Below are 12,754 nucleotides of genomic sequence, written 5' to 3' on the forward strand. Positions count from 1 at the left end.
TATGTATTCATATACTGCAGCAATTTATTTGTAGTCATATTTTAAAGTTTTAAAAAAATTGGCAGAGTCTCCCCTATAAAGCGGCCATAACTCCCTGTCAATCAAACATAAAAAATACCATATCCTACATATGCAAGAACATTAACACATATAAACACCATCGAGCATTCCTTTAGCAGATATATTCCCAAATCAATGGATAGGGGATTTAGCGATAAAAGAATAAAACTGATGGGCTGCACGTTTAAACTGGTTATTTGAATACTTATCATAGTACAGAACGAAGCATCCATTTGACAAATGAACAATGAAAGTGACTAATATAATTGTTTAAAATAAATCCAGAATCGAACAGAAATGAACTAGAATGAACCCCACGACAAAAAAAAATGCACTGACATGAGTTTCAAATTTCTAGGGACTCGATCAAATCAAGACATATAATTCGGATAATTTCTCCTATTGTGACCCGTCTAATGAAAATTTCGACATTTTCTTCGTTCGTCTGGATCCCTTTCATCCATCTTATTCCGAATTCTGCTAGCTCGAACCCGCCCTGCCCGACGTGCAACAAATTTGCTCCTGTCTGCCTGCAGCTTCCACCCAGGATAGAGCCAAGTATCTTGATGCGGCAGTGGGTTAAACTTCCCTGAATACTGCACGGCCCATCTTGTTTTGGTAAACTGCTGATCCACAAGCAATCTCGGATTGTCACCTCTATTCCTGCATACCGCCAAAACGTGTGAACAAGGAAGCCGATAATTCTGCCACTTTTCACAAGAGTATGTCTTATCAAAAAACCTGATGGTTTGCGTATTGCCTCTTTTACCATCGACACGCCTCCCTGTGATAAACTTGTATATGCCCGATAGGCCATCGAACTCAATGACTCTGTGGGCGTCTGCTTTCAGCTCAGCATTCTTAAAACGCCGCCATATCTTTGGGGGAAAAGGATTGCGACAATGTGAAGTATCTTCCCTTCTCGTCCTAAATAACGCAACTGTCCGATGAAATGTCATGTCAATGCATGCACGAATTGGCAAATGGCGTGCTCCGCGCAAGATATTATTATAGTTTTCGGATATGTTGGTAGTTAGAATACCCCAACGACGGCCATCGTCGTGTGTTAGGCACCACTTTTCTGGACTAATGACTGACAGATAATTCCAAGCATCTGAAAACATGCTTCGTAGTTCTCTTCTGAACATCCGCCACTTGCGTAATTGTCTTGCCCTTCCCATTACCCAACACAACTTTTTAAGGTGTAAACCTTTGAAGCGTGTCATCAAATTGCTCTTAACATGTCACAGGTAAAATCTATGGTAGGCTAAAGGTTCCTCCCAATAGTCAAAGTGTGTCATGGTATAGATTATACCATTGTGGCGATCGAAAATGACACAGATAGGATGTCGATCAAGTGCCACATTATATCTTAATTGTTCCATGAACCACGACCAATTGGAAATCGTCTTCTCATCCACTATGGCATAAGCAATTGGCAGAATCTTGTTGTTCGCATCTTGAGTGACTGCAACAAGGAGTTTGCCCTTGTATTCACCACGCAAATGAGTGCCATCAACGCATATAACCGTTCTGAACATGTGGAATGTTTCAATAGCAGGTCCAAAGGCCCAGAATACATATTTAAAAGTCTTAACTCAATTTGAACTATCCGAATGATTTGACCACTCAACCACGGTGCCTGGATTGGATTGCACCAGGGCATCGAGATACTGTGATAGTTCGACAAAATTCGCCTCCCAAGATCCAAACACAAGCTCAATTGTTTTATGTCTGGCATACCAGGCTTTTTTGTAAGACACATCAACCTTCAAGTTTTCTTTAACGAAACTTAGTATGTTTTTGACCTTTAATCCAGGGTCATCTTCAATGGTACGGAGGATGTGCCTTGAAATAACGGAAGCCGTCAGGCTTGTATTGTTATCTCTAATCATGTCGCCCAAGCAATTATGGTCATTGACCCATTTTGTAATTTGCCACATTCCATGAGTCTTTTTCTTTACGGCTCTAACACATCAATCGCATGGTGGATACGATGGCGCGGTTGAAGTGGAAGGGGTTTTTTCAATTGATGATTTGCATTTAGCAAACCACGTGTTACTCTTACTCTCAATAACTCTGAATTCCCTATTCTGATTGATGGATCACATCCTAACTGTCCGGCTGAGCTACTGTTTACTTTCAAATCTCATATGGAGACGTATATTATTATTCTCCTCACTGAATGTTACAATATGCTCCAATCCATCCTCCTCTTCTATATTATCATCATCTATGCTCCCAAGATCGGAGAAAAATGCCATTCCTCTTGGAACATATGCAGAGCTGCCAGCTGTGCTATTGCGTCTAATATCTCCGCATTCTGTGTTGGCAACCCGATACCTAACAAAGGGTTGTTGGGTATCGAGGTTTACTCTTAAACCCCCACCTTCATGCTCATCATCCGAGTCACTACCAGACACATCTTACGACTCCGACTCTTCAACCTCTTCCTCATTAACTTCCGGGTCATCTTCTTCAGAGGTAAGGAGCCTATCATGTCCACTAGCATATACATCATCTTCAGCTGAACTGCGACAACCTAAACCAGGGTTAGACTCGATCTCATGTGAAGAAATATGGCGTGATGGCCCTGGATCTCCAAAACTTGGAATCGAATCCAAGCCATGAAAATATTCCTGGGCACCCATGAACCCTGATGTGAGCCTTGGTTCTAATGAATTCATAGATCGATCATCATGCATATAGTGACATGCCGATGAAGTCTCTGGAACGACTGAACTAGAACCGAAGTTAAACTTTGTTGGATCCATGAATGCGTGTACAAGCGACATCATTGGACCAACATTACCTATTGATCCAGTGAATACGCTATTAACTACAGGCATTTGGACGATTTCTTCCTTCTCGATATAAATCTCCGCCATGTATGAAACTTTTTCGATCCAAAGATCGTACATTACATCAAGAGTTTCATCATCCACCACTGAGGAAACAGTATATTTGGAACTCTCCAACGGTTGACGAAGAAACAATTTCAACTTGAACATCCCTTTATCGACCCCAATATAGTGGTAATCCTGTCAACCAACTCCCCGTATCCAATTATATGCCTCAAAGTGAATGTCCGATTGGAAGTACGAGACAAATAACAAATAAAGTCACCCTCGTAATGTATTTCTCCTCCCCAGTATAGGTTTACCCGCAGAGGTCTTTCTACAAACATGTCTGTGAAATGAATCCCTATTTTGGGGACAATAAATTAGAATTAGTAGTTCAATGGTTTAAACAAATGAAAGAGAGTGGACTCTAGGTCGAAGTTGGAACTATTAAATAGACTAATTTTGATCCAGATGTTTATGAAAAAATTGAAAACAGGTATGAAATATGCTATAAATGACGATAGAAATAGCCTAAAACTCCGAACGAAATTTTTAGAAAATTTGGACAAAATCTCCCCTAAAAATAGACTAAAACTCCCTGCCAACCAATCCACAAATTTCACTAAAACTCCCTGCCAATCAATCCAAACAGGGTTTATCCATTTAATAGTCAGTTGCCCTCACAAAGAAAACTCTACAAAAAATTCGACAGAGTCTCCCCTATAAATGGGCTAAAATTTCCTGTCAAACAATCCAAATATCCATAAAATTCAAAAGCTCCAATCTATAAACTACATAATGTCAATAAAATTTCTAAACTCCAATTGCGAAACATACAATGTCCAATGTAGATAGTGTTTCGACAAAAAATAATAGCTACGAAATATATTTTAAAAATAAAAACTGAAATTAGAGAATTATTGGTACATAACCCTTGCCCCCACATTCAGTATTAGAGAAATTAGAGAATTTGGGTGGGCACTTGCCACCCAAATTTGGTACATAACCCTTGCCCCCACATTCAGTATTAGAAACTTTGTCTACTATGTGCTTAGTATTTTAGAGAATTATTTTGTACATTAAACTAGTCAGAAATGATTAATTATTATCATTTTAAATTACACAAGACATATTAAAGTACTAATTATTGTAATTATTATCATTTCAAATTATACAGGGCGTATTAAAGTACTAATTATTGTAAATGGCTTTGATAACTACATTAGTGAAAAATAAGTATTTGTCAAATATATTTATATACACTTGTTAAAGTACGACAATAGTGCCTAAATGTATATAACAAAAAATTAAATGGCATGCTAAGACTGTTAAAGCAACGGAAATGCATCCACGACAACTTCAATGCTTGGCATCAAATTTCGGAAATTGCTAACATATATTGTAATTTCAATAAAATTTATTTTTCCATCTTAGTTCAAGGCCCTTATTTTTCTAAAATCTTCTCTAGGAACACAACTCTAATGTACGATTTACCCATAGCTGCCCTAGACAGATTCGTTTCTCATTTGCATCTCATGTTTAATTCCCTTAATTAGAACCCATTTTCTATTTTAAATGGAACTTGCCCCTTTTTTCTTTTTTTTTTTTGTTTTATCTTCTTCAACACAAAAAAATAGACATTTTAAAAAAATTATGATGACAGAGAAATTTCGAAAATTATGATGAAATTTAAAAGAATTCTACAAATGGGGCATTTTGAGCATGGGATTCCGTCCAAAGGGTCTTCGCACTCAGCAAATACGAACTCACGCAGTTCGAATTTTCGAACAACAAAATCCAAAACAAAAAAAAAAAAAAAAACCAGACCTCGCATTTATGAAATGCGAGGATCCGAGCTCGGATTATTTCTGGTAACCCTCGGATCCAATAGGGTTCGGATCCGTTTCAACAGATGATCAGACAAGCTCTCGGATCTGAGTGAACAACTATGGATCCGAGGTCGTATCACCCAATTTCGCCTTTGATCCTCAAAGGATCCGAGGTCGGATCCGTCAGTGTTGAGTCGGATCCGACCTCGGATCATGCTTTTTCTGTACTAATTGCAGAAACTGCAAATAAATTGCAACAAATTGGAAACAGAAAAATTGCAAGATTTCGAAAAATGTAACGTATATCCTCAAATCCACCACAAAAATTGCAAAAATAAGCACAACCCACATCAAATTTAAATCCAAATTTCACAACAAATCTGAACTTGCCCTTGGATTCAAGTATTCAAGTATTAATTAAACTTAAAATGCTATAAGTGAGGCATTGCAAGTGGAAAAGTCTAACCTTTATGCTATTTGAGAGTCGCAATGGGACGGGAATGCTGGCAAATTTTGGGAAGCGGCACTCGCGGAACCAGTCTTTGGATGCTCCGGTCAGCTCCGGTCTTTGAATGCTTCGATGTGCAGAACCCAGCTCTGTTTTCTTTGTTTTGCTGTTCGACTATTCTGAATTATTTGTTTTGCTGTTCGACAGCTATGTTTCGATATTGCGTTCTGCTTCTTTGACTCACTTTTCTGTTTTTATTTTTTTTCGAAATGGGGTCTTGGCGCTCCTGAGTACGAGCTCACACATTTCCAGAATGCGAGCTCACCGGAATGCGAATACCCCATTTGTAGAATACTCTCCAAGAAACGCCCTCGTTGTAGAATTCTTTTTTTTTTCATCATAAACTAAGAATTCACTCTGAAAACTTATTGCAGATTGTTGGGCACTACACTTTTTTTGTCCGGGTATGATAAAATTTATTCTAAACTTACTTCTATTTTATACTAGAGAAAGAGGGACCTAAAGAGATTCAAGAAGAATCCAAAGGAAATTGAACCACCATCCATCGGATCCCACTATCAAAATTTTCAGAAAAGCATGAATTTTTAGAATGCATGTCCTTAATCGGCGTCCAAGTAAAATTTTAAATCTCTTTCGGTGGCCAACCAGGAATAATTGGTTTGTTGGGCACTAATCAATGGTCCCTTTATTTAGCTCGACCTATTTGGCCCCATGGGTCCTGGCCTGATGATTGGACATGAACAGATGGGAGCAACGTTGAGCCGGGAGAGAGTTAAAGTATGGTTATTGATTGTACTGTAAAATGTTAGTACAGAGTGTCTGCAAAGAGTGTTAAAGTTTCACTGAAGCATTCCAATTTGAACTTTAACAAACAAAACTGTCGGCAGCCAAATCAAGAAACTGTTCCATTAACTTCACACTTCATAATTCCTTCTTGATTTAGATCCGAATCCAGAAACCAATTTATGAATGTCTGTTTGTCTTTCTGTTTTTGTATCAAGCATTCCATTTTCATGAGAGTTTAGATTCATTTTCTTCCCACATTCTCAGTTAACAAACTATACTACCATAACAGAGAACTTCAGATCAGAGTAGCACCGTACTGCTGTGTGTTGTGTTGTGTCTGTGGCTGTCTCTGGTGGGTTTCTGCGCTCAGAATTGAGAACCCGCATCAAAAGTTTTGTGGGTTTTTGACAAAAATGGTCCAAGATGATTCTTCTGTAAAATCGTCAAAACCCCATTACATCAGACCAAAGCATGTCAATCTCTTCAATGAGCCAAGAAATTTTGATTTTTCCACATGGGTTTCTGAGAGCTCCTTGAAACTGCTTGTTTTTTGCATTTTAACACTCACAGTAGCAGCCCTTTTCTTCTTCTTGCAAACTTCCAATACCACCCAAAACTCTATTTTTTGCTTCAAAACTTCCCATCAAAACCACCCTGAAAAGCTCAAGTTTCCAAAGCTTGACCTCAATTCAATCCAGCCCATTTTAGACAAGTCCTCACCCTATTCTTCCTTCCACTCAGAACAGTGGATTGTGGTTTCAGTTTCAGACTATCCTTCTGCTTCACTCCAGAGCCTGGTTAGGATAAAGGGTTGGCAAGTTCTTGCAATAGGCAACGTAAAAACCCCAAAAGATTGGATTTTGAAGGGTGCAATATACTTGTCATTAGAAGACCAAGCAAATTTGGGGTTCAGAGTAGTGGATTACCTTCCTTATGATTCTTTTGTTAGGAAAACTGTGGGCTATCTTTTTGCAATCCAGCACGGTGCTAGGAAGATTTTTGATGCTGATGGTCGCGGGGAAGTGATAGGTGGGGAGATAGGGAAGCATTTTGATTTGGAGATTGATGGAGATATAGCAAAAGAGCAGAGGATTTTGCAGTATAGTCATGTAACTGCGAATAGGACTGCTGTGAATCCTTATGTTCATTTTGGACAGAGATCAGTTTGGCCTAGAGGATTGCCATTGGAAAATGTCGGTGAAGTTAATCACGAGGAGTTTTACAGTGAAGTGTCTGGAGGAATGCAGTACATACAGCAGGGAATAAGCAATGGATTACCCGATGTTGATTCGGTATTCTATTCGACCAGAAAAGCAGGGTTGGAAACATTCGATATAGGGTTTGACGAACATGCTCCTAAAGTTGCATTGCCTCGAGGTATGATGGTGCCGGTGAATTCATTCAATACATTGTTTCATTATAATGCATTTTGGTCCTTGATGCTTCCCGTCTCTGTTAGCAAGATGGCATGTGATATCTTAAGGGGCTACTGGGGACAAAGGTTGTTGTGGGAAATTGGTGGTTATGTTGTGGTTTATCCTCCAACAGTTCATAGAAATGATGAACTTGAAGCATACCCTTTTTCCGAGGAGAAAGACCTTCATGTAAATGTAGGCCGTTTAATAAGGTTCTTGATTTCTTGGAGATCTGAAAAGCATAGGTTATTTGAGAAGATTTTGGATTTGAGTTATGCCATGGCTGAAGAAGGTTTCTGGGGGGAAAATGATGTCAAATATACTGCTGCTTGGTTGCAAGATTTGCTTTCTGTTGGATATCAGCAGCCAAGCATATTCCAAATTGAATTGGATGGACAAAAGGGAGAAATCGTCCCTGGAGATAGAAAGGAATTTGTCCCTCGAAAACTACCTTCTGTGCATCTTGGAGTTGAGGAGTCGGGAACAGTGAATTATGAAATAGGGAATTTAGTTAGATGGAGGAAGAGTTTTGGTAATGTGGTGCTAATTATGTTTGTCAGTGGACCTGTCCAACAAACTGCTTTAGAATGGAGATTGCTTTATGGCAGAATATTCAAAACAGTGGTTATTCTATCAAACCAGGCTGATGCAGATCTTGCAATTGGACAAGGGCAATTGGACCAACTATACAAGTATGTAGACGACATTTTGATTCACATTATCTCATTACTGCTTACATACTCATTGAATATTATTCCAATCAAGATTTTCAGTTGTTTCTGCTTCAGAGTGCTTCGTTTATCTGGCTGACTACTCTGATTGCTTACATGGTTAAACTTCTATTTATCATCTCATAGATGTGATGAAGCTACTAATGGTAATGATCAAGGCAAAAAAATTAACATAAAAGATGGATCCATTTTGGAGAATATACGACTAAGCAGCAATAGCATGAAAACAGTGAATATCAAAGATCAATCTTGTTGTTATTTTTCAAAAGATGAGAGAACTTTGCTTGAGAATACATGTTGAAGCATTTCAAGATAACACTATAATTTTTAGAAGTGTATTTCCCATAGGTAAAGCCAGCCATAAACATTCTAGAAAAAGTTAAAAGAAAAAAGAGGGGAAGAATGGTACATTCTTAATATTGAATCCTGTCATAATGAAGAAATTTTGCCTTCTTTTATCTTGTTGTAAGGAAGAAATTTTGGTGTCTCAGTTTAGTTCATGCACGATCCTGTTGTAAGGAAGGAATTCTGGCTTCTTAAGTTAGTTCATGCACAATCCTTAATTATGAAGTTTGGCAGCATTGCACAGTCACTAACCTTTACTTGTTTGTGAAAGAGGTTTTGACATGAAAAGTTTCTTGCTTTAGGATTCCTATCATGTTCCGTGTAGCCGAACTAAGGAATATTAAGAGTCGCAGACTGATGCCTTTAAGTCTTAGGAGTTTTTGAATTAAATATTCCCTTGTACATATAGTTGGTTGCCAAATCATATGCTCACAGAAAACAAGAGTTAAAATCAAAATTTTCACTTGATGCCGTCGGACAATAGCACAGCTGATAAATACCAATTTTGGCTGTATGGTATAGGACTGTGAATCATCTTCATGCTGTGAAAATAATATGCTATTTAGGAACATATAGGAAAGCTATGGAAAAAGAAACGAAAAAATCTCAATCACACATTTCTGATAGCTGCTGGCATTTCTTCACTCTCCTCTTTCTCCTTTTTTAGTTAGGTGTTGGGGCAATTGGAGATGGGAGGGGCAATCGTGGATTGTAGCCCTGGTGGTGTATGTTGTAGGAGTTGGTGTACGTTATTAGTAGATAGCTCAGATTTTTCTAGATTCCTTCAGTGAAAATGATATTACCTTTTACAATAGTGGCTATGGCTTTGACGTATAAAGTGAAGTGAGAAAATTAAAGTGTCATATCATGTCTCACTTGAATAATAAGTGAACCTCTAGAGTACTTGTCTGGTTTCATGTCAAACTAGTTAGCTATCCAATAAGCAGAGCACGATAGGTGCATGATCATTAAGCTCTGGGGATTTGCTGTTGGTTTTCCTACTATGCCTAAGAAAAATGGGGAAAAAAAAGACTTTGTTTTACATATAGAACATCAAATCATTTCAATGACATTGAATCTCCTATGGCAAATGAACAGGAAAGGAATACATTCTTATTTGCTCTTGAGGAATACATTCTTATTTGCTAAACAGATGGAATCCCTCCAACTCTTAATATTTTGAAGCTTCGTTATAGCTTTTCTTCCTTTATCATTCTATTAATGACTTCTTCTAAGCAACCCTTTAAGTGGAATAATATTTTAGTTGTTGTATAATCATCCTTGATTTGCATTTGACTGATTATTCTAATAAGATGTCGTTATCCTTCACTTTTTCTTTTCCCAAAAGGATTCCAGACATAAAAGAATTTGCCTGAATATAATTGCAGGGAGGGGGGTGGGGTGGGTAAAACATGTTATACTAGTTAGCTGATTTAGTTTCTTCCTTGCCAGTTCATGGAATTTCAACACAATTGGGATTGTGATGGGTTTTTCGTTTTAGAGATAATGCTGTTAACACATTGGTATGTGGGACTACAGCTTCTTAAGTTGTGGTGACTAAGAGTAATTTATTGAAAGTCATTCCAACGTTTCTAACAGGTACTGAAGCTAGGAAGCTTCCTTTTTTCTGTTTCCTCAATTTCATTTGCTATGAAAGGCAAGAGTAGGCATTGGCAGACTTTGTTTTTTTAACCTTTCCCTCGGCTGTCAATTACTGTACTCCTATTTATCTTTCATTTGCATGTTTGTTATACATTTCTCTTAGAGTGAGATCTTGTATTGGATTATCCATTTTTCCGTGCTGAAAGTTGGCCTCTTGAGTGTGGTGAGAGTCCATGGTTGGTGCCTTTGTTTTGCTAATGCTCAGTTAAATTGCAGATATCTGCCAAAAATATTTGCCAGGTTTAATAGTACAGAAGGGTTCCTTTTTCTTCACGACAATACAATCTTAAACTACTGGCATCTGGTGCAAGCAGATAGATCAAAACTGTGGATTGCAAACCAGGTAGTATGAGCCCAAACAATGTTTTCCCTACGTTTTGGACTCCCAATCACCATTTGCTCATTCTCTGTCTCTTTCCAAACCAAATTCCAGGTGCCTGCTTCAAGGACAGCCATTGACCAGAATTTATCTTGGTTTTCGAAGCAAGCAGACATGGTCAAGAAAGTTGTAAGTACAATGCCGGCTCATCTTCAGGTCAATTACAAGGGAAGCAACCCGAGTGAGCAGAGCCTTGCTTTCTGTGGCTCTGAAGTGTTTTACGTGCCTCGGAAATTTGTTCAGGATTTCATTGATCTTGTTGATCTTGTGGGCGATCTTGACATTCACCACAAGATTGCGGTGCCTGTGTTCTTCATGGCAATGGATGTGCCTCAAAATTTTGATTCTGTGCTGAATAAAATGATCTACAAGACAGAAGCTTCATCTATAGATTCCCAGGATTTTTATTCTGCTCATGTACCTGCAGTGCATCCGTGGATAGTTTCCAACGAGTCTGATTTTCTGAAGTTGATAAAACTGATGTCCGCAGGTGATCCTTTACTAATGGAATTGGTGTGACATTGCTCCAACTTTTTTCTTATCCTTTTCGGGTCCAATGTAAACAACTTGTTAATATCCAAAAATACCGCAAGAAATGGATGAAACTGTAAATTTTATAGGTGGCGATTAGTTGCAAACTCAATCTCTTTTTCACAGCTGTACTTCTTTATCTTTTCTGTGGTCCATACATCTGGTACCTTTATGTAATTGCAATATTCGAACAATGACATATTGACATCAAGAGCCAAGGCTGATACTTCAACTTAACAGGTTCTCCTTCAAGGACAAATTTGTCAGTTCATTTCTCGTCTTTTCGATCACTAGACAGCTGAGGGAAAAATAGTTGTGAATATACGAAAGATGACAAGCTGTCCCAAGTTCTAATAGGCTATCCATATCCAAAGGGACTTTGGACAGGATAGATATTCTAATTTTGAGATAGGGATTGAAATGGAACTAATCCCATTTATACCTATCAATTGATGGGAATTTTTGGCAAAAACTTGGGTACCCATTGGGGCCCAATGATCTCACAAAAAATTTATCCCATCAATTGTTATACTTATCTTTTAATGACTCAAGTGAACCATTTTTATTCTCTAACTAGGTCCTTCAGTTTTTTCCTTGTAATTATGCTTAAAACCCCCGTCTAGTTTCTTCGACACTTTTGTCTCTTAGAAATCAGTTTTTTTTTAAAAAAAAAAATTTCCCTTTTTTCGTAAAAATTCTGTCACCAGTCTCAATTTAGATTGTTCTTTGAAAAATGTCGAAAAAAACTTCTTATGTTGATACAAAAACTCAATGGTTGAGCAGTCCGATCGAAGAGGGCCTAAATGGGGCTGGTGGGGACTTTTTCAGGCCAGTAAATGATATTGAACTCCTTTTTTAATAGAATACTGATCAAAATGAATATTGAGAGTAATATAGAAGTCATTAATATGTAATTTTATTAGAAAATACTTTGTTCAGTCTTGGCAGTTTTATAATGGCTCATAGTTCCAAACGTCATTTCTTTATACTCATAAATATAAGTTCTTTTAAGTTTTTATAGGACTTATTTCTTTTCTCAACTAAAATTTAGCAACATTGGAAATCAAAGATTAAACAAAATATATGCATAGAAAATAAACAAAAGAAAATTTGAGGGAAAAAAGAATTCAAGAAAATATAAATTCGCAATAAGACTAAAACAAATTTAATAAATAAAAATTATTAAATTTATATAAAAAAAAAGAATTAAAGGAAAAACAAATACAGGAAATAGGTTTGAATATTGGGTGGAATCAATCTAAACTCATACCAAAGTGACCCCGCTCAAATTAGTTCCAAAACACATATAGATAAGATTGGATTTAAATCTATATTATTCGGTCCCGTCTCAAACCCAAGCAAATCCCGCCCATTTGTGCCACACCTCTATCGAATATATTATTATAGAGGAGCTAATGATCCGAGTGCCGAGCTTATGTGAAGGTGATAGATGAGAAGAGAAATTTTGCAAAGGACCAAACTCCTATTAATTCTTACTTTATTCTCACTTCATTATTTTAACAAAATCTATTTCTTAAATCTCTCTTTAAAACTCCTCGCCTATAACCTTTACATATTTTTATCTAGTGAAGTAGTTATTGATTTAATAAAATATAGGGGTAATTCCTACCCAAGTAAGGATTTTCTTAGTTACTCATAGTAGGTTTATCTTTTCTTATATTAAAATTATTTCTCAATTTCATT

The 12,754-nt window shown here is 37.4% G+C and overlaps 1 protein-coding gene across 1 annotated transcript; it reads left to right on the forward strand.

Annotated features, from left to right (window-relative positions):
• The first annotated feature begins 6,073 nt into the window (after positions 1 to 6,073).
• LOC113727112 (probable glycosyltransferase STELLO1) lies at positions 6,074 to 11,287 on the forward strand. Its single transcript, XM_027251115.2, has 3 exons — positions 6,074 to 8,094; positions 10,357 to 10,483; positions 10,574 to 11,287. Exons 1-3 carry the CDS (start codon positions 6,401 to 6,403, stop codon positions 11,036 to 11,038), a joined length of 2,286 nt encoding a protein of 761 aa, XP_027106916.1. The 5' UTR covers positions 6,074 to 6,400; the 3' UTR covers positions 11,039 to 11,287.
• Positions 11,288 to 12,754: the final 1,467 nt, after the last annotated feature.

This window comes from Coffea arabica, chromosome 2c, assembly GCF_036785885.1.
Source record: "Coffea arabica cultivar ET-39 chromosome 2c, Coffea Arabica ET-39 HiFi, whole genome shotgun sequence".
In the NCBI taxonomy this organism is placed as follows: Eukaryota; Viridiplantae; Streptophyta; class Magnoliopsida; order Gentianales; family Rubiaceae; genus Coffea; species Coffea arabica.

Bases quoted from the DNA above. Each gene is read 5' to 3' on its own strand.
- LOC113727112 (XM_027251115.2), top strand. From the start codon at position 6,401: ATGGTCCAAGATGATTCTTCTGTAAAATCGTCAAAACCCCATTACATC. The intron at 8,095-10,356 runs GTATGTAGACGA...GTTAAATTGCAG, and splicing joins CAATTGGACCAACTATACAA to ATATCTGCCAAAAATATTTG. The intron at 10,484-10,573 runs GTAGTATGAGCC...ACCAAATTCCAG, and splicing joins AACTGTGGATTGCAAACCAG to GTGCCTGCTTCAAGGACAGC.